Here is a 22,699-nt window from a genome sequence, read left to right as displayed (position 1 = left end):
GGAGATGGGAACTTGCCCTTCAGTATATCCTCTTCTCATTATCCGCCAGGCCTCAATCTCCGCTAATTTCAATTTGCCGCCGCTCATACCTCACCTGTCTTTCAACAACATCTTTGCCTCTACTTCCGCCTCGACTGACATCTCTGCCCAAACTCTTTGCCTTTACAAATGTCTGCTTGTGTCTGTGTATGTGCGGATGGATATGTGTGTGTGTGCGCGAGTGTATATCTGTCCTTTTTTCCCCCAAGGTAAGTCTTTCCACTCCCGGGGTTGGAATGACTCCTTACCCTCTCCCTTAAAACCCACATTCTTTTGTCTTTCCCTCTCCTTCCCTCTTTCCTGATGAAGCAACAGTTTGTTGCGAAAGCTTGAATTTCATGTGTATGTTTGTGTTTGTTTGTGTGTCTATCGACCTGCCAGCATTTTCGTTCGGTAAGTCACATCATCTTTGTTTTTAGATATATTTTTCCCAAGTGGAATGTTTCCCTCTATTATATTCACTTAGTATTGTTTTTGACATTCCAGTCACTAGTATGAAATTTAGCTATAGTGCCCCTATAAAATATGTTTATCTGCCATATTTCAAAGCATTTAAGTGACATTTTCATTCATGCTTTAATGTTTAAGCTATCCAAACACACCAGTGTGGTCATTCTCTTCCAGTGTATGTCACAGTGTTAAGTTTCCATTTCCACCACTAAGTACAACACACATACAGCTTAACCAAGCAGTTTGTTGTGATGTTTTACTGTGTATCACATAGATCTATGAAGCTGGCACAAAACTGTGTTCTACACAGAAGTACACACTTCATAAGTTCATACCATAATGCATTTTACTTGTTAACATGAACAGTAATAATTTACATTCAATTCAAGGCAGTCTGTACAAGTCAGCATTTGCAATGGTTGACAATGGCCAATACTGCTTGTTGGTAATTCGAGAATGGAACAAGAGAGAAAATCATTAATAACTGAACAAAGTACTCCTTACTACACACTGTATAGTAGCTTGCAGGATATATGCGTAGATGTCAGAGTAGATACAGGGAAAAAACCTAGACCAGTGGTTGTTTTACTCTTGTCACTTACTGAAAACAAAATTAATAACAACTGGGTCACTTATTGGATTCACTATATTCATGGCTGTAGTAGGTCGTGTCTCAAAACTTTATTTCAGATTTATGATGGAGAGACTTTGTACTCACAAAAGGCAAGCTGAATCAAGTTTAGGACTTGTGACGGGGATTGTCAATTAGGCTACTTGAGTACCATTCAATTTTTCAGTGTCACACACTTGCCTCAAATTTTCTGTGAATAGTATAGTTTGCTACAGTAGCATAACATCCTGTCTGCCTATCAACTGTTTCACATGTTGTGCTATTTATAAGTTGCTGGAGAACAGAGTATTATTCAGAGAAATAGGTGCAAACAAATGTTACAATGAGGATCCGAGTCCATCCAAACAGGTGCCCAAGTGTCTTAATTGTTAAAGGTGACCACTTGTGACAAAATGGGAGATCATGGTTTTGAAACCCATGTCTGGGACATATTTTCAATGGACACATTGTAATCATCATATTACACAATCAGCATCAACAAACTGCTTCCTTCAGTTTCAATAGTCAGGTAATTTTGGTATGGTGTGACTTCACAGACTATCCCGGTGTAATAAGTCTTGAAAGTCTCTTTGGGTTTGCTGCCGGATCCTAAAATCAACTCGATTCGATATTTTGGTGATCCAACTGGTTGCCATCTTCAGGAGAATGCTGCTTCTGCTGATGAATCCCACTGAGTACTGATGCCAGGCTGCAAATCAACATCCTATATAGGCCACTGTACCATACACGGCACATACGCCGCCCATCATGGTTGCTGCCCTCCAAGACTGCCCTTAGTAGAACACTGGCGGCAACAATATCGCACTCGGGGATGATTTTTGAACACTAGGACTAGTCGCACCACAGAACTTTCTGTTTTGATGCGGGATAGCACAGGATTCCACATCCTGCTAAGTGTTGGCAATTGTCACAGTTTCGTCAAATTTCATACCGTGTCCCTCATTTAAGCAGTATTCTGCTACTGCTGGTTTTTTCCAGCTGTTGTAACCTCGAATGACGGCAATGTTCCACATACTTGTCATGAACTGTACGAATCAAATGGCCATTATAAGCCTTCCCACACTGACACGGAATTTTGTATACACTGGGTTTCCTAAGCCCCAAATCAAGAAGATGGACTCTTTTAATGTTCAAATTCCTTAAAATTCTTCCAGTCTTAAACGATATGCCCCCAGCATATGGAATAAAGGCCACTGATCTATGTTCCTCTTCATGCACCTCCAGAGATGGTCCAAAATCCATAGCCCGACAAATCTGCTTCTCAGAGTATCCATTTTCCTTAAAAATGGCTGTCCACATCGGAAATGGCATACTGCATACCAAAGTCCTAAGGACGCCACAGTATTGGTGTGGAGGATGACAACTCTTAGACAACAACCATCTGCACGAACAGTTCGACAACGTTTGCAGCAGGATGGACTATCAGCTCGGAGACCATGGCCGTGGTTACCCTTGACGCTGCATCACAGACAGGAGCGCCTGTGATGGTGTACTCAATGACGAACATGGGTGCACGAATGGCAAAAGTCATTTTTTCGGATGAATCCAGTTCCTGTTTACAGCATCATGATGGTCGCATCCGTGTTTGGCGATATCGAGGTGAATGCACATTGGGAGCATGTATTCATCATCGCCATTCTGGCGCATCACCCCGTGTAATGGTATGGGGTGTCACTGGTTACATGTCTCGGTCACCTCTTGTTCGCCTTGATGGCACTTTGGCGTTTACAAATGTCTGCTTGTGTCTGTGTATGTGCGGATGGATATGTGTGTGTGTGCGCGAGTGTATACCTGTCCTTTTTTCCCCCTAAGGTAAGTCTTTCCACTCCCGGGATTGGAATGACTCCTTACCCTCTCCCTTAAAACCCACATCCTTTCGTCTTTCCCTCTCCTTCCCTCTTTCCTGATGAGGCAACAGTTTGTCGCGAAAGCTTGAATTTTGTGTGTATGTTTGTGTTTGTTTGTGTGTCTATCGACCTGGCAGCACTTTCGTTCGGTAAGTCACATCATCTGTGTTTTTAGATATATTTTTCCCACGTGGAATGTTTCCCTCTATATATATACTCTCTGCTGGAAGTATCACTTTGCCACGAAGAAAAATGATCCTAATCCTACCCCTAATGATCCAACTCCCCAAGACTATGAAATCCCCAAACCACCTTCCCTACCCTCTGGCTCCTACCCTTGTAACCGCCCCCGGTGTAAAACCTGTCCCATGCACCCTCCCACCACCACCTACTCCAGTCCTGTAACCCGGAAGGTGTACACGATCAAAGGCAGAGCCACGTGTGAAAGCACTCATGTGATCTACCAACTGACCTGCCTACACTGTGACGCATTCTATGTGGGAATGACCAGCAACAAACTGTCCATTTGCATGAATGGACACAGGCAGACAGTGTTTGTTGGTAATGAGGATCACCCTGTGGCTAAACATGCCTTGGTGCACGGCCAGCACATCTTGGCACAGTGTTACACCGTCCGGGTTATCTGGATACTTCCCACTAACACCAACCTATCCGAACTCCGGAGATGGGAACTTGCTCTTCAATATATCCTCTCTTCTCGTTATCCACCAGGCCTCAATCTCTGCTAATTTCAAGTTGCCGCCACTCATACCTCACCTGTCATTCAACAACATCTTTGCCTCTGCACTTCCGCCTCGACTGACATCTCTGCCCAAACTCTTTGTCTTTAAATATGTCTGCTTGTGTCTGTATATGTGTGGATGGATATGTGTGTGTGTGCGAGTGTATACCCGTCCTTTTTCCCCCCCTAAGGTAAGTCTTTCCGCTCCCGGGATTGGAATGACTCCTTACCCTCTCCCTTAAAACCCACATCCTTTCGTCTTTCCCTCTCCTTCCCTCTTTCCTGATGAGGCAACAGTTTGTTGCGAAAGCTTGAATTTTGTGTGTGTGTTTGTTTGTTTGTCTATCGACCTGCCAGCGCTTTCGTTCGGTAAGTCACATCATCTTTATATATATATATATAAAGATGATGAGACTTACCAAACAAAAGCGCTGGCAGGTCGATAGACACACAAACAAACACAAATATACACACAAAATTCAAGCTTTCGCAACAAACTGTTGCCTCATCAGGAAAGAGGGAAGGAGAGGGAAAGACGAAAGGATGTGGGTTTTAAGGGAGAGGGTAAGGAGTCATTCCAATCCCGGGAGCGGAAAGACTTACCTTAGGGGGAAAAAAGGACAGGTATACACTCGCACACACACACATATCCATCCACACATACAGACACAAGCAGACATATTTAAAGACCACGTGGAATGTTTCCCTCTGTTATATATATACACTCTTGGAAATTGAAATAAGAACACCGTGAATTCATTGTCCCAGGAAGGGGAAACTTTATTGACACATTCCTGGGGTCAGATACATCACATGATCACACTGACAGAACCACAGGCACATAGACACAGGCAACAGAGCATGCACAATGTCGCACTAGTACAGTGTATATCCACCTTTCGCAGCAATGCAGGCTGCTATTCTCCCATGGAGACGATCGTAGAGATGCTGGATGTAGTCCTGTGGAACGGCTTGCCATGCCATTTCCACCTGGCACCTCAGTTGGACCAGCGTTCGTGCTGGACGTGCAGACCGCGTGAGACGACGCTTCATCCAGTCCCAAACATGCTCAATGGGGGACAGATCCGGAGATCTTGCTGGCCAGGGTAGTTGACTTACACCTTCTAGAGCACGTTGGGTGGCACGGGATACATGCGGACGTGCATTGTCCTGTTGGAACAGCAAGTTCCCTTGCCGGTCTAGGAATGGTAGAACGATGGGTTCGATGACGGTTTGGATGTACCGTGCACTATTCAGTGTCCCCTCGACGATCACCAGTGGTGTACGGCCAGTGTAGGAGATCGCTCCCCACACCATGATGCCGGGTGTTGGCCCTGTGTGCCTCGGTCGTATGCAGTCCTGATTGTGGCGCTCACCTGCATGGCGCCAAACACGCATACGACCATCATTGGCACCAAGGCAGAAGCGACTCTCATCGCTGAAGACGACACGTCTCCATTCGTCCCTCCATTCACGCCTGTCGCGACACCACTGGAGGCAGGCTGCACGATGTTGGGGCGTGAGCGGAAGACGGCCTAACAGTGTGCGGGACCGTATCCCAGCTTCATGGAGACGGTTGCGAATGGTCCTCGCCGATACCCCAGGAGCAACAGTGTCCCTAATTTGCTGGGAAGTGGCGGTGCGGTCCCCTACGGCACTGCGTAGGATCCTACGGTCTTGGCGTGCATCCGTGCGTCGCTGCGGTCCGGTCCCAGGTCGACGGGCACGTGCACCTTCCGCCGACCACTGGCGACAACATCGATGTACTGTGGAGACCTCACGCCCCACGTGTTGAGCAATTCGGCGGTACGTCCACCCGGCCTCCCGCATGCCCACTATACGCCCTCGCTCAAAGTCCGTCAACTGCACATACGGTTCACGTCCACGCTGTCGCGGCGTGCTACCAGTGTTAAAGACTGCGATGGAGCTCCGTATGCCACGGCAAACTGGCTGACACTGACGGCGGCGGTGCACAAATGCTGCGCAGCTAGCGCCATTCGACGGCCAACACCGCGGTTCCTTGTGTGTCCGCTGTGCCGTGCGTGTGATCATTGCTTGTACAGCCCTCTCGCAGTGTCCGGAGCAAGTATGGTGGGTCTGACACACCGGTGTCACTGTGTTCTTTTTTCCATTTCCAGGAGTGTATACAACAGATAAAAATCCTACAGCTGACTGGGGCTCAAACTTCTGGATACATAGTCTGAGATTGTACCACTGAGTCACGCAGAAGCACAATGTTCAGGTGACTAGATGAAGAGGCAGTAATATTATGACAGCACTTCGCTGCACTTTGATTTTAGCAGTCCAAATCCATTCAATAAGCAACAAGTTTTTTGCTATGGCTGACTAGTAATTCATTGAGATCATTTCTTCATGCAAATCTGTCCACGTACTTCCACCCAAAGGTCTTGGTTCTGCCATGCAACCATACACCCATCTAATACAGTCACTGGCTAATGGGACCAAGACAATGGCCTTGCTCCTACCAATTCTTCCATTGGACTAACTTCACTCTCAGTTCTCTTCTTCTTTTCAAGGTGACAATGCCAGAGTTTGGTTAGTGACTTTATTCTGTGTGTCGACACTCATGTTGGACAGTGTATAGAGTGGGTGTTCCCCCCCCCACCCCCTCCCCGAACAAATTGCTACTAATGATGCTATTTTTATTGCACTTCTTGGTGCCACTCTTTCCTTTCTTATTCACCATATCAACAAGTGACATTAATATTGTGCCTCATGGTTTCAGGAACCAGTAAAAGCTATTAATTCTTGAGATTATTTCAGAGCTCCTTGTGGCAGTTCAGTTAATTCAATAATTCTGTTTTTGCCTTAAGTGTTTTGTGAAGGTTATTCATTGTGCCATTGCCTACCATGCCTATTCCCATGTGCTCAATTTTATCTAATTTTTTGTGGATTGTTTAATTTGGTACCAATGATCCTACATTGGTAACCCAATGATAAACTCAGGTGATTCAAACTCGACATATTGCTAACTGCCTCAGTGCTAGCCACCTTGGCTCGTTAGGTGCAAATCACAGACTCCTGCTCACATGCACACCCCACAAGCTACTTCTATTTCTTTGCTATGAACACAACCGCACTGAGGCTATTATGTTGTGTTTCACGTGACAAACTATACTGGGGGTACAGATAGTATTTCGCAACAATCTATATTTCGTGCTTTGCATCACAAGCCATTTCACTCTCATGTGTTTCGTGTATTCACCCGCCAGAATTATCACTGATCTGACCATGCACCTTGTGGAGCTGGAATGCTAAAAAGCTGACTACAATGGACACCCAGTCCCCTGCACCAGAAGCCACACTGACACCCCCACTGGCCCCCATATCTTCTTCTTCTACTGCTGCTGCTGCCATTCCATGTGCCAATATTTGAGACACCACCTATTGCAGTGACTCCATGCCACTATACAACTGTAGCACAGCTCACCTGCCACTTTTCAACCCCTTACCCCTGGACCTGCAGTGGATGTGATCTCCACCAGTTGAGCATCAACGTGGTGATCAGCCAGTTCAAGTCAACATACACGATGAAGATGCCCGACATCATCTTGTTGTCCCCCAGCCACCGGCCGCTACAAGACTTTGAGACATCACATTGCACATCAGTCTCTCTCAAAATAGCACTGCCAACTGGCTGTCACACTGAAAGCCACCCCACTCCTCATGGACTGCTACCCTACTTGCCGGCCTGCAGCATGCTCTCCAGCTGTAGAGGGTACATGACATCTTCACACACCTCAGCACAAAAATGGCAGTGCCACAGGCTGTTGTTGACACCCTCAACGCCGATCGCCACCAAGGGTGCAACCCCAGCTGCTGGCACAATGACAGCTATCGCTGCTATAGCTCCAGCCACCCTGCTGGTGCCTCGCACAGCATGGCTAGTACCATGAGAGCTTTGTCCCAGATGCTTCAACCTGGGAGTGCTGCTCTTGGGCCACAACCACCAACAACTGCCAGGATTGGGCACCTGGCTGCTGCTCACTCCTTTGGTCTACGATGCCTGCTCTGTCACACCATTCCTGGTCGGCAATGGCTGCGAATTTTCTATCTTGCCATAATGGCTCATATGGGACATTGGTGTCACCACATCAACCCTCCTGACTGTGGCAAACACCTCTACCATCACCACTTACAGCATACATCATTGCATCCTCAATTTCGGCCTCCAGTGGGACCTCTCCTCGGCCTTCAAGCCCCTGATGTCATCAAATCCATTATTGGAGTGGACTTTATCAGGCACTACCACCTGTTGGCACCTAATTCACAGTGATACCAGATCAACTAACTGCTCCACCCAGTTCACTGTCTTCTTCAATGTGAAGCAGGTGGCATACTCCAGCCCATACGCTGACCTCCTGGCATAGGTTCCTTCTCTCACATGCCCATCCAGCACACCTCGGTAAGTTTGTCATACGACTGTCCATTGCACTGATGCCACGACTGGACCACCAGTCTTCTGCCAGCCTCGGGCCCTTCTCATTGGACAAACTCAAGATTGATTATGTAAAGTCTGACAAACTGATCGCCACAAGTGTGTTGTGTCCTTCAAAGAGCCCGTGAGTGTCTGCCCTTCACCTTGTCAAGGAGATAGATGTCTCATGGTGATTATCAGATGTTAAATGTCTGTTCTATTCCTGAATGGTGCTCAGTTCCACTCCTACACAGCTACAACAACGCACTGGATGGTGCTACAAACTTCACAACAATAAGCTGTGCCAAGGCTTTCATCCAGAGTCCTGTTGCACCTAAGGACATCCAGAAGACCACCATCACCACACCATTTAGCTTGCACAAGAACGCCTTTATGACCTCCAACCTCCCAAATGTGGTACTATTTCCTGGACAGCATCTTGTGAGGCTTTCCCTAGTGCTTCACCTACTTTGACGACATCCTCGTTTCCTCTGTGATGCTCGAGGAGCACAGTGAGCATCTCTGCATAATCTTTGAATGCCCCAGGAAACAATCTTCATTGAAAACACTGCAAAATTCATCTTTGGTGTCAGCAAGACTGCCATTGATGCCATCCTGCAGCTGCTCGCTTTTTTCACGGAATCTCTCTGTAACTCAATGGTCCTTGAGTGCATCTCATTGCCATCCATGAGGCAATCAAATACTTTCAACCATCACTGGAGGTCTGTCACTTCACAATCTTCACCAATCAGGAGCCTATAATGCTTGCTCTCTCGAAAGACATTGATCAGTGCTTCCCACGTCAATTCTGACAAGTCGTTCAACCCCAAGATCATGACAGCAAACGCCTCAACCATACCTGCCCCATCACTTCATTCCGGACTACAAGACACTCAGCATCACCCAGGAACATGACCCAAAACTTGCCCACCTCTGCCTGGACACCTCCTGCAGACCCCATTTTCAATGTATGTCTTTCCTCGGCTCAGACAGCAGTATCTGGTACGATGTTTGTTGGTCCTTGGCTCAGGTGGCAATATCCTATTAAGTGCATCCACTGGCTCACTGCGCTGACCCTGTCCACTGCCTCCTGCAAGCCAAATTCAACCAGTTACACAATCTGGTGCACTCCAGCATACACACTTCCGCCACTCTGGTAGCGCACAATTTCGTGTGGCCACTGCTGATGCCTTTGCCACTCCCAATAGTTGACCAAGCACTGGAAAGATATGCACTTAGTAAAACAATTCATCATGGGTGGGGTGCTCCATGATTTATAGTCTCTATTAAGAAACTACTAGAGAAACAGAGACTACTACAAAATAGGCACTGAAAAGTGGCTGAGAGTATAGATAGAGAAACGCTAAATGAATTGTTCCTGTCAAAATGTCAATGACAAAATGACAATGCATAAAACTTTCAATGATTACCATAGCAGAATCTTATTAAAAGACTTCTCACATAACTCAAAAAATTCTCGTCATATGTAAAGGCTGTCAGTGGTAATTTTATTGACCTATTATTGTATTGTGAATATTGTTATTACCTTTGTGTTGAGGTAGGTTATTTACATCAAATTTAACTCATATGATTGAGTTATATGACTGACAGTTAAAAGAAAGTATGTAGATAGTTAAAAGGAAGTATCTATACTGTTAATATAGGTTTCATATATATCGTATCCATCAACCTACTTGAGAGGAAAGCTCAAACAATCATGTTTAATAGATTCTCAGAAAAATTGTTTAAAATTCTCCTTGGAGAATTTTGAAAGACTATCATTACAAGTGCAAATGGATGTTCAAGTGAATTTTCAAAATTATTAATGGAAAATCTCATATAAGATGTGAAACAAATACTAACAAAGAGATAGAGGGGCTGGCCAGTACTTACCTCAGGTAAGTACTGGCCATCCCCCTGGACTGAACTTACGTTAAACAACCTCACTCCCATTCACTCTTCAGTCTTCTCCTCTTTCCCTTTCCTCTTTAGCTATTCACGCATCTTTTCATCCTACATAGTTGTGTTTATCTTTATACTATATATCTCTTTACTTCTGTATGCATCCTCTTTGGTTTGAAGCTGGCACAGTACTTAGAGTAGAATATCTTTGGCTTCCCTCTGACAACCATGCCTCCATCCTTGCTACCCTCCCTATTTTCCTTTCCCTGTTGCTTCATAACCTGGGTTGTGAGTAACTGAATCTCCTTTCCCTTCTTCCCTTTCTTTTCCCTCTCTCCTCCCCGATGAAGGAACATTTGTTCCGAAAGCTAGGATCTTAAAATTTCAGTTCTGTTTTATGTGTATCTATCGGCTGTACTGAGCTGAGGTAAGTACTGGCCAGCCCCTCTATCTCTTTGTTAGTATTTGTTTCACAAGTGAATTTTCAATAAGATGAGGTACTAAATATCTGAGCAAGAATTTCTGGAACACTGTAGGTTACTACTGCATATCAGTCTTGCCATGAAAAGGTTAAAGGTTATTATAATAAATAACCTTCACATCTCCACCACCTTTTGTATTCACAATATGATTAAATGTGTAATTTTGTCCTTCCAAATGGGAAAAGCTATGTCTAGTTCAGTTACATTATTAACTGAGAGTATACAATGCAGTGGTACTAACTTGTATTTACTGGGAATAATGCCACACTGCTGCATGTGGCCATCTTCACCAACAAACCAAGCTCGCCAATGGCCAGGAACACCATTGAACATTGTATTATCAACATAAAGCACATCGTCTTTGTGGAACTGCAACTGATGTTGATCTCCCATGTCTCCCATCCGATCAAACATGGCTCGTATATAAAAGCTGTCACCAGGTTTGTCTCTTATTTCATTGTATCCTGGAAGTATTGGAGGGAAAAAAGAAAATCAAATTCAAAACTGTCCAAGAGCACAAAACATTAAACGAAAAATGTATAGTAGTTCTAGCAAGACAGTCATTTTTATTTAGATCCATGTAATTCTCTCAGAAATGTACTTGTGACAGGAAATGATCTTGTCAGCAAAACTTTATCAGCCAGTGACTGAAGGATAGAGCCAAGTTTCATAAACATACAGCCATATTGTGTATCCTGAGGGCTATGAGGGCTCTCAACATTGACACAAAATATTTTAGGCATATATTCACTAATCACTGTAAATAGTTTGGTACTATTGTTTCATAGGGTTTCTAACAAAAGCTAAACATGTGAAAACATTGCTACGCTTTCAATTAATGTCTCCTTAGAGAGTTAAAAATATAGCTGCGCAGGTGTATGTCTTTTTGTACCTTTGTATGTGAATGTGTATTCAATACTAGTCAGTTCTGAAAAACAACACTGTTTGAAAGCTTGGCAACTTTTCCAGACTTGTTTGTGTGTATATATTAACTGCTCAAAACCTTAGCTATATGGTGAGTAGCTACCTTCATTCCTTCCATTACTTAAAAGCTAAAACTCACTCTCAAATCTGAAACTCAGGTTTCCATTCTTGAAATAAAAAAGTAATTTTGGCATAAACCTGTGATATAGCATGAATGCAATGCAAAAAGTGCTCCTTTACAGGGGTGGGGGTGGGGGTGGGGGGAGATGGTGGGGCAACATCATTACCTTAACATAAGAACCACAGACTTATAAAGGCTGAATCAGGTATGGGCAAAATCAACAATAGGCTAACATACATTACAAATGAAGATGTCACTAAGAACATTTCTGCTTATAGAATTCCACTGTGATGTGATGTAACATTAGCAAAGCATTTTGCTCCTATTGTGTACTCCCAATATGATGAATTACCATTGAATGAAATTCACTGTTTTGACAAAAATAAAGGACTATTCATGGAACTACAATTGGAGGTAGCTCTAACAAAAGATTTAGGACCACAGTTTGTGTTCAAAGCTTCATCAATGAGACTACATATACTAATCATTTCACAGGTACCAACTTCTTTAAGAAGTTGGTTGGGAAGTTGATGGACCAGTGATGTCATCAGTCTCTTGTTAATGAGGTGGTGCACGTGAAGTTAGTGGCATCAACCAGAAATCTGATCAAATTGTGATAGTACGTAAAAGTGGTAAGGAATGAAAGCAATATTGATACCAGACATGAGAAATAATTGCATGAGAGATAAAATTATGTAGGACGGGCCAGTCTGTGGACTAGAGAGCAGATGAAGGACTCCCAGGGCTCATCTGCAACCAAGACACACCACCTACATGTCTGACTTCCACCAACACAATAGCAAAATAAATGAATAAATCCATGTAGCTGGGTGGAGAGGACATCCATAACAGTAAAAAGTGAAAAGGCTAACAATGTAATGAACACCAGTGGGGCCAACAAAAGTAAAATAAGATGATGAGAGAAACAATCAGGTTGGTAGGTGGGTGCAGTGAAATGTCCATAGGACTCAGCAAGTCGCAGGGGGAGGTGGCGGGAAGGAGGAGTGGGCTGTCCCCTCCACAACTATGCCATCCCAAAATTTGTTATGGTGAAAGCATTAAAGATGGAAACAGTACACACTCTCTTGGAGGAAACCTGTTCAACTGTTCGTTCATCATCAGTTAGCGTTACATATGAGGAAGCCTTAAGGCCTAGCCATCATTGGAGTACTATTATGAAGAGGCACCTTAAAAAATAAAACAGTGTGTGGCATAAAAAAGGGTTTATCACATCTAAAAGTACTTAAACACACAAAAAAAAAGAAAAAAAGGGATGACCAGGGTAGTTGGCAGAGGAGGTAGGGTCCAGCAAACACCGAGAGCCAAACCCAACCATCAGTCCCCCCTGCCCTGAAAGATGCTTAAAAAACTTTCTCAGAGGAAACAAAGGACCATTTCAACTGTCCCTATATAACTTCCATCAACATTAGAGGCAAAGAAACTGGAATACTATGCACAGAGATGGATAGCAAGAAGGAGGAGACAATCAACCAGGATGTGACCCATCTGTAAGTTCCACAACCACAATGTGGGAGTGGCTCATTACATAAAGTAAAACTATGGTTTAACGTGACATGAATGACTCAGAGTAACTTGAGACAGTGGATTCTTCCGGAAGGAATGGGAGGAGGTATGCCACACAGCCATCGTCTCCTTGATAGTTTGGAATTTATTTGAGAGTGCAGTAGACAAACAGATCTTGTTCCATCTCTGAGTGAGTAGAGGCATTATTATCTGCATCAATAGCCAAACAACCAGCCAGTTCATTTCATGAGATACTGACATGGCTTGAAACCCAAAGCAAGACAACTGAACAGGTAGTACGACGACATCAGAGAGAAAATTTTGAATCACTGGGTGACAAGATTAACATTAATCAATAGCCTGGTGACTCCTTGTTGAGTCACTATACATTAAAATACAGTCAATGGAGGTTTGTTTAATAAAATTTAGGGCTCTGCTAATGGCTACCAGCTTCACCGTAAAAGCATGCCATGTTTCCACCAACAAATGTTGCTCCTGACTCACAGGAGATGTAAAAGCATATCCCATCCTGTCTATGGTTTTAGAACCATCAGTGTAAATGATGGTAGCAACGTGATACCCCTGAAGAACTGAGAAAAACAACTGCTAAAAGGGCATGGGGGTGACTAGAACTATAGGTACTTAAAATATATCTGTCATAGTATGTGGTCTGAGTACTAACCAAAGAGCAAAATGACAAAAGGCCTTGTGATTCAATAACTCAGCATTATCATCAGGCTACCACCCTTTCAAGCAGTTTTTAGAGCACACTGGAAAGTCTAATCAGTTGGAACCTGTCAAGGACATTGGGTTTCTGCCTGGTTTATGGTTTATGATGATGACACTTTCTCTCCGTTACAGAGGAAAAACATATTCTAATCAAGTACAGTTGCAAAACATGAGTAAATGGTGTTGTGGGTCACTCTCAAACGTTTGATCATCGGCTTACGCACTGATCAAGGCCTGGGGCTGTCTTTTACATATTTTAAAGTAACTGGGTAAGAACGCCATTGCAAAGTGGTGCGAGACGATCAGTAGTAACCGACACATTAGTAGAAACACCAGCACGAAAAAGGAGACCCACAATAGGGGATCGAGAAGAGTGCTCCAGTGCCAATTTTGTGGTCTGGCACGCCTTGACATATGTGACATACGTGACATATGAATCTTGCCCTCACTTCACGAGGTTTTTGCATAATTCCTCATCTGTCTGCAGCATTATGTAACAGTGAAAAATTATACTGCGTACCATGTTCAGATGCTTGTGGGGTGTTACATAGATAGCTATGTCACCAAGTTTCTTCCAAAAAGAGTAAATGCTCCGGCCTTAGAAAAATTCACTGTTTTAATTATGGCAGACCACTTCATAGTTTACGAGGAAAGAGATTTCTTAAAAAAAAAAAAAAAAAAAAAAAATTATTTCTTTCTTTCTCTCTCTCTCTCTCTCTCTCTCTCTCTCTCTCTCTTTTTTACAAAGAATGGCTTGATAGCCATTTGCCTCCTCCTGCCCACTTGGACTGGCAATAATGCTGGGTATAGGGTGACCTTCTTGCATGGCATACACTTAAAAAATTTTGAATGTGCGGACCAAACACGACTTAACTGAAATGAATGTTGAAAAATAATTGTCTGGTAAAAAGAAATAAACTAACAAAGTGGGAAAAGCCATATGTCCTATATGCAAGCCAAGTTACCAACAAAGAACCTATCCTATAGACCAAGTCTGAGGAAAGATATAGCCAGGGAGTAAGGTTGCAGCACAGGCAAGGAAGAAATACTGCAATGGCTCTGGGCCCATGCCCATGCTCATCATGCACATGCTCACAAGAGATTTGTGAGCCTTCTGGGGAGCAAATTTCTTTAAATGAAAAAAGGAGGAGAGAAAGAAAGCTTAATGCACAAAGTTTCAGATTTCTGGACTGCAGCATGAGCCACTTGTGTGTAAGTTCCATCTGAAAGGATAAAATAAATGTGGTTTCACTGTCTCATTTAGATAAATGTTAAACTCATCTCCTTTCTCTGAATCAAAAATATGAAGTACAAACAACAACAAAATGAAATATGAATACAAACAGAAAACTAAGAAATGTGGATATTTTCCTCATTTTATGGCTTTTTTGATAAGATGATTAGACTTAGTCAATGTTTGAAAAGCATATCACCATAGGTCCAGATTACTGATGCTTATGGATGAATACCAAGGGTTGGTACATCAGTTAGTCAGGAACCTCACCCTGGATGAATACAAAGGGTTGGTACATAAGTTAGTCAGGAAGCTCACCAATCATTCAAATATTCAGAGATTCAGTCCCTTCTTTGACTTAGGATTACTATTATGTATTTGCCCTTAAAATAATCAGCATAACTTCATACTACACACAGTCACAGAAACACACTGTCCCAGCACTGCAGTCCACTTGTGTTGTAGTGTTGTTTTTTCTTTGTGTGTGTGTGTGTGTGTGTGTGTGTGTGTGTGTGTGTGTGTGTGTGTGTGTGTGTGTATTGGAGAGGGGGGGGGGGGGGGGGGGTTTACACACAGCTTCGCTTTACAGTGAATTGATTTATTCATTACAGTGTTTCTATACCAATCAGTATTTTTCATTACTGTATTAATGCTTGCATTTGTTCTGTTTAGATGACTACTCGTATTCTCCAGTGAGCCAAAACACAGAAGCATCTTCAACATATTGAAATATTGTGCTCCCTGCCACCGTTGGATAACCAGCTGCAGCAGCAAGTCGTATACTCCTAGCTCACTCATTTGTTACATAGTTTAATTCTTAATTTCTTTGCGTGTTTTTGGTACTTGCATTGTTTAATTCATAAATTTCGGGTGTATTATAGTATTTGAGAGTTGTAGCATCGCGTTTTAGTACCTGAATAGTGTAAAATCGCGTAGTCTCCTTCCGCCGACGAGCAGTGTGTCAGCAGTGCGCAAGTAGCAGCATTACTGCATTTACTAGGCAATCTTGTATTTTAATAACCGTTTAAATTTTGTCGATTTGTTTGCGCTCTCTGTAGATTAGTTCAGACATTCTTTGCACAACAGTTTTTAGCATGGATAGGGACTGCAACTGCTGTGTTCGGATGCAGGCTGAGTTGGCATCCCTTCGCTCCCAGCTTCAGGCAGTGTTGGCTTCGGTCACACAGCTTGAGGCTGTTGCCAATGGGCATCACTGTGGGGGTCCAGATGGGGGTTTGTCGGGGACGGCCAGCTCGTCCCACGCATCCCCCGATCGGACTACGACAGTGGTTGCCCGGGATACTGCCCATATTGAGGCTGTTCCCTCACCTGTGGTAGAGTGGGAGGTCGTCTCAAGGTGTGGCAGAGGGCGAAAGACATTCAGGAGGGCTGAACGGAAGGCCTCTCCAGTTTGTCTGACAAACCGGTTTCAGGCTCTGTCTCAGGCTGATACTGATCTTCGGCCTGACATGGCTGCTTGTCCTGTTCCAGAGGTTGCCCCTCAGTCTGCAAGATCCGGGCAGTCGCAGAGGGTGGGCTTACTGGTAGTTGGGAGCTCCAACGTCAGGCGCGTAATGGGGCCCCTTAGGGAAATGGCAGCAAGAGAGGGGAAGAAAACCAATGTGCACTCCGAGACCTGAGTTTCTCCTGGCGTATACAACTTTCAAATAACTTCCGGGAATTCAGCCAGGTAACACTTTCAGCGACCGCCGATATTTCGGCGGGAGAACACCCCGCCATTTTCAAGGCAAACTGCAACGGACAGGCGGCGTGCATGCAAATTTAATACCTCGGTTCTGCGACAGAAGCAGGAAAGATAACACACACACTGAACACTAGTGCCACCAAAGATGACCAAAGTCAGAGCTATCGATAGTGAGACTATGAATTCACAGGTGAGGCAGCATTGACTCTGTTCCTCTGTTTTTTGACAAGGGAGAGAGCCGGATTCCAAACAGAGTTTAAACAGAAACCTCCATCCCTGTTAACGAGGTTGCTCGCTAGTTTAATCTCAACTGCCTCCTTAATGACACTGTCCCAATAGCTGGACGTGCATGCCAATATCTCGGTGTTATTATATAACATGGGGTGACCAGTATCCAAGCAATGTTCGGCAATAGCAGATCTATTTGGCTGCTGTAATCGTGTGTGCCGTTTATGCTCAGTACATCTGTCCTCCACGGTCCTGATAGTTTGACCAATATATGCCATACCGCAGCTACAGGGAATACGATACACACCTGCCTTACGCAATCCAAGATCATCCTTAACGGAACTCAAAAGTGCTCTAATTTTAGATGGAGGTCGGAAAACACATTTCACATCGTATTTCCGTAAAATACGACCGATCTTATTGGACGTGTTTCCTACGTAAGGCAAAAAGGCAGTAGACTTAGGTGTTGACTCAGAATTATCATCACTCACCCGATGTACAGTTGGTCGATAGCGCAACGCACGTTCAATCTGTCTATCACTATAACCATTTTGACGAAATGTAACTTCAAGATGGGACAGCTCAGCTGGCAAAGTCTCAGCGTCAGAAACGACATGTGCCCTGTGTACCAAGGTACGAAGTACCCCTTCACGCTGAGCCGAATGGTGACAACTATTAGCTTGTAAGTACAAATCGGTGTGAGTACGTTTCCTGTAGACTGCATGTCCCAATGATCCATCATCCTTCCTCCTAACCAACACGTCGAGAAAGGGAAGGCAACCATCCTCTTCCACCTCCATCGTAAAACGAATGTTCGGGTGGATCGAGTTCAGATGTTCTAGAAAGACATTCAAATTCTCCCTACCGTGAGGCCAAACAACGAAGGTATCGTCAACGTATCTAAAGAAACAGGTGGGTTTTAAAGGCACCTATAGTGCCGTTCCCCCTAGGTTATATGGCCTTCCAAAGGTTCATAAGGAAGGGGTTCCTTTCCGTCCTATAGTGAGTAACATCGGCGCTCCGACATATCGTGTATCCAAGCATCTTGCTTCTCTGTTGAGTCCACAAGTAGGACAGTGTGAACATCATATCAGGAACTCAGCTGATTTTTTACATCGTTTGGAGGGACTGAGGCTGAATGACTCTGATATTTTAGTGAGTTTCGATGTGGTCTCTCTCTTCACTCGTGTTCCTCTGTCTGATTCGTTGCGGTTAATTGAAGCCAGGTTTGGTACTGATTTAACTAATCTCTTTAGGCATGTGTTGACATCCACTTACTTTTTATTTAATGACCAGTATTACGAGCAGACAGATGGAGTTGCGATGGGTAGTCCGTTGTCTCCTGTGATCGCAAATTTATTTATGGAAGACTTCGAGGAACGTGCATTGGAGTCGGCGCCTTTAAAACCCGCCTGTTTCTTTAGATACGTTGACGATACCTTCGTTGTTTGGCCTCACGGTAGGGAGAATTTGAATGTCTTTCTAGAACATCTGAACTCGATCCACCCGAACATTCGTTTTACGATGGAGGTGGAAGAGGATGGTTGCCTTCCCTTTCTCGACGTGTTGGTTAGGAGGAAGGATGATGGATCATTGGGACATGCAGTCTACAGGAAACGTACTCACACCGATTTGTACTTACAAGCTAATAGTTGTCACCATTCGGCTCAGCGTGAAGGGGTACTTCATACCTTGGTACACAGGGCACATGTCGTTTCTGACGCTGAGACTTTGCCAGCTGAGCTGTCCCATCTTGAAGTTACATTTCGTCAAAATGGTTATAGTGATAGACAGATTGAACGTGCGTTGCGCTATCGACCAACTGTACATCGGGTGATTGATGATAATTCTGAGTCAACACCTAAGTCTACTGCCTTTTTGCCTTACGTAGGAAACACGTCCAATAAGATCGGTCGTATTTTACGGAAATACGATGTGAAATGTGTTTTCCGACCTCCATCTAAAATTAGAGCACTTTTGAGTTCCGTTAAGGATGATCTTGGATTGCGTAAGGCAGGTGTGTATCGTATTCCCTGTAGCTGCGGTATGGCATATATTGGTCAAACTATCAGGACCGTGGAGGACAGATGTACTGAGCATAAACGGCACACACGATTACAGCAGCCAAATAGATCTGCTATTGCCGAACATTGCTTGGATACTGGTCACCCCATGTTATATAATAACACCGAGATATTGGCATGCACGTCCAGCTATTGGGACAGTGTCATTAAGGAGGCAGTTGAGATTAAACTAGCAAGCAACCTCGTTAACAGGGATGGAGGTTTCTGTTTAAACTCTGTTTGGAATCCGGCTCTCTCCCTTGTCAAAAAACAGAGGAACAGAGTCAATGCTGCCTCACCTGTGAATTCATAGTCTCACTATCGATAGCTCTGACTTTGGTCATCTTTGGTGGCACTAGTGTTCAGTGTGTGTGTTATCTTTCCTGCTTCTGTCGCAGAACCGAGGTATTAAATTTGCATGCACGCCGCCTGTCCGTTGCAGTTTGCCTTGAAAATGGCGGGGTGTTCTCCCGCCGAAATATCGGCGGTCGCTGCAAGTGTTACCTGGCTGAATTCCCGGAAGTTATTTGAAAACGTGCACTCCGTGTGCATAACGGGGGGAGTCATTCCAGATGTGGAAAGGGTCCTTCCGGATGCCATGAAGGGTACAGGGTGCACCCATCTGCAGGTGGTCGCTCATGTCGGCACCAATGATGTGTGTCGCTATGGATCGGAGGAAATCCTCTCTGGCTTCCGGCGGCTATCTGATTTGGTGAAGACTGCCAGTCTCGCTAGCGGGATGAAAGCAGAGCTCACCATCTGCAGCATCGTCGACAGGACTGACTGGGGACCTTTGGTACAGAGCCGAGTGGAGGGTCTGAATCAGAGGCTGAGACGGTTCTGCGACCGTGTGGGCTGCAGATTCCTCGACTTGCGCCATAGGGTGGTGGGGTTTCGGGTTCCGCTGGATAGGTCAGGAGCCCACTACACGCAACAAGCGGCTACACAGGTAGCAGGGGTTGTGTGGCGTGGGCAGGGCGGTTTTTTTAGGTTAGATGGCCTTGGGCAAGTACAGAAAGGGCAACAGCCTCAACGGGTGCGGGGCAAAGTCAGGACATGGGGGGACCAAGCAGCAATTGGTATTGTAATTGTCAACTGTTGAAGTTGTGTTGGTAAAGTACCGGAACTTCAAGCGCTGATAGAAAGCACCAAAGCTGAAATCATTATAGGTACAGAAAGCTGGCTGAAGCCAGAGATAAATTCTGCCGAAATTTTTACAAAGTTACAGACGGTGTTTAGAAAGGATAGATTACATGCAGCCGGTGGTGGCGTGTTTGTCGCTGTTAGTAGTAGTTTATCCTGTAGTGAAGTAGAAGTGGATAGTTCCTGTGAATTATTATGGGTGGAGGTTACACTCAACAACCGAGCTAGGTTAATAATTGGCTCCTTTTACCGACCTCCCGACTCAGCAGCATTAGTGGCAGAACAACTGAGAGAAAATTTGGAATACATTGCACATAAATTTTCTCAGCATATTATTGTCTTAGGTGGAGATTTCAATTTACCATATATAGACTGGGACACTCAGATGTTTAGGACGGGTCGTAAGGACAGAGCATCGAGTGACATTATACTGAGTGCACTATCCGAAAATTACCTCGAGCAATTAAACAGAGAACCGACTCGTGGAGATAACATCTTGGACCTACTGATAACAAACAGACCCGAACTTTTCGACTCTGTATGTGCAGAACAGGGAATCAGTGATCATAAGGCCATTGCAGCATCCCTGAATATGGAAGTTAATAGGAATATAAAAAAAGGGAGGAAGGTTTATCTGTTTAGCAAGAGTAATAGAAGGCAGATTTCAGACTACCTAACAGATCAAAACGAAAATTTCTGTTCCGACACTGACAATGTTGAGTGTTTATGGAAAAAGTTCAAGGCAATCGTAAAATGCGTTTTAGACAGGTACGTGCCGAGTAAAACTGTGAGGGTTGGGAAAAACCCACCGTGGTACAACAACAAAGTTAGGAAACTACTGCGAAAGCAAAGAGAGCTTCACTCCAAGTTTAAATGCAGCCAAAACCTCTCAGACAAACAGAAGCTAAACGATGTCAAAGTTAGCGTAAGGAAGGCTATGCGTGAAGCGTTCAGTGAATTCGAAAGTAAAATTCTATGTACCGACTTGACAGAAAATCCTAGGAAGTTCTGGTCTTACGTTAAATCAGTAAGTGGCTCGAAACAGCATATCCAGACACTCCGGGATGATGATGGCATTGAAACAGAGGATGACACGCGTAAAGCTGAAATACTAAACGCCTTTTTCCAAAGCTGTTTCACAGAGGAAGACCGCACTGCAGTTCCTTCTCTAAATCCACGCACAAACGAAAAAATAGCTGACATATAAATAAGTGTCCAAGGAATAGAAAAGCAACTGGAATCACTCAACAGAGGAAAGTCCACTGGACCTGACGGGATACCAATTCGATTCTACACAGAGTACGCGAAAGAACTTGCCCCCCTTCTAACAGCCGTGTACCGCAAGTCTCTAGAGGAACGGAGGGTTCCAAATGATTGGAAAAGAGCACAGGTAGTCCCAGTCTTCAAGAAGGGTCGTCGAGCAGATGTGCAAAACTATAGACCTATATCTCTGACGTCGATCTGTTGTAGAATTTTAGAACATGTTTTTTGCTCGAGTATCATGTCGTTTTTGGAAACCCAGAATCTACTATGTAGGAATCAACATGGATTCCGGAAACAGCGATTGTGTGAGACCCAACTCGCTTTATTTGTTCATGAGACCCAGAAAATATTAGATACAGGCTCCCAGGTAGATGCTATTTTTCTTGACTTCCGGAAGGCGTTCGATACAGTTCCGCACTGTTGCCTGATAAACAAAGTAAGAGCCTACGGAATATCAGACCAGCTGTGTGGCTGGATTGAAGCATTTTTAGCAAACAGAACACAGCATGTTGTTATCAATGGAGAGACGTCTACAGACGTTAAAGTAACCTCTGGCGTGTCACAGGGGAGTCTTATGGGACCATTGCTTTTCACAATATATATAAATGACCTAGTAGATAGTGTCGGAAGTTCCTTCGGCTTTTCGCGGATGATGCTGTAGTATACAGAGAAGTTGCAGCATTAGAAAATTGTAGCGAAATGCAGGAAGATCTGCAGCGGATAGGCACTTGGTGCAGGGAGTGGCAACTCTCCCTTAACATAGACAAATGTAATGTACTGCGAATACATAGAAAGAAGGATCCTTTATTGTATGATTATATGATAGCGGAACAAACACTGGTAGCAGTTACTTCTGTAAAATACCTGGGAGTATGCGTGCGGAACGATTTGAAGTGGATTGATCATATAAAATTAATTGTTGGTAAGGCGGGTACCAGGTTGAGATTCATTGGGAGAGTGCTTAGAAAATGTAGTCCATCAACAAAGGAAGTGGCTTACAAAACACTCGTTCGACCTATAGTTGAGTATGCTCATCAGTGTGGGATCCGTACCAGATCGGGTTGACGGAGGAGATAGAGAAGATCCAAAGAAGAGCGGTGCGTTTCGTCACAGGGTTATTTGGTAACCGTGATAGCATTACGGAGATGTTTAATAAACTCAAGTGGCAGACTCTGCAAGAGAGGCGCTCTGCATCGCGGTGTAGCTTGCTCGCCAGGTTTCGAGAGGGTGCGTT

The 22,699-nt window shown here is 44.3% G+C and overlaps 1 protein-coding gene across 1 annotated transcript in view; it reads right to left on the bottom strand.

The window, feature by feature from the left end:
- LOC126237091 (disks large homolog 5-like) overlaps window positions 1–22,699 on the bottom strand; it is a 212,172-nt gene that overhangs the window by 37,589 nt on the left and 151,884 nt on the right. The window contains exon 23 of the mRNA XM_049946894.1: window positions 10,773–10,995. Coding sequence (XP_049802851.1) covers window positions 10,773–10,995 — 223 coding nt within the window. The remainder of the gene's footprint in view (window positions 1–10,772; window positions 10,996–22,699) is intronic.

The sequence above is a fragment of the Schistocerca nitens genome, chromosome 2 (assembly GCF_023898315.1).
Source record: "Schistocerca nitens isolate TAMUIC-IGC-003100 chromosome 2, iqSchNite1.1, whole genome shotgun sequence".
In the NCBI taxonomy this organism is placed as follows: Eukaryota; Metazoa; Arthropoda; class Insecta; order Orthoptera; family Acrididae; genus Schistocerca; species Schistocerca nitens.
The sequence above is the reverse complement of the archived record's forward strand: the minus strand, read 5'-3'. Positions and strand labels throughout refer to the sequence as shown.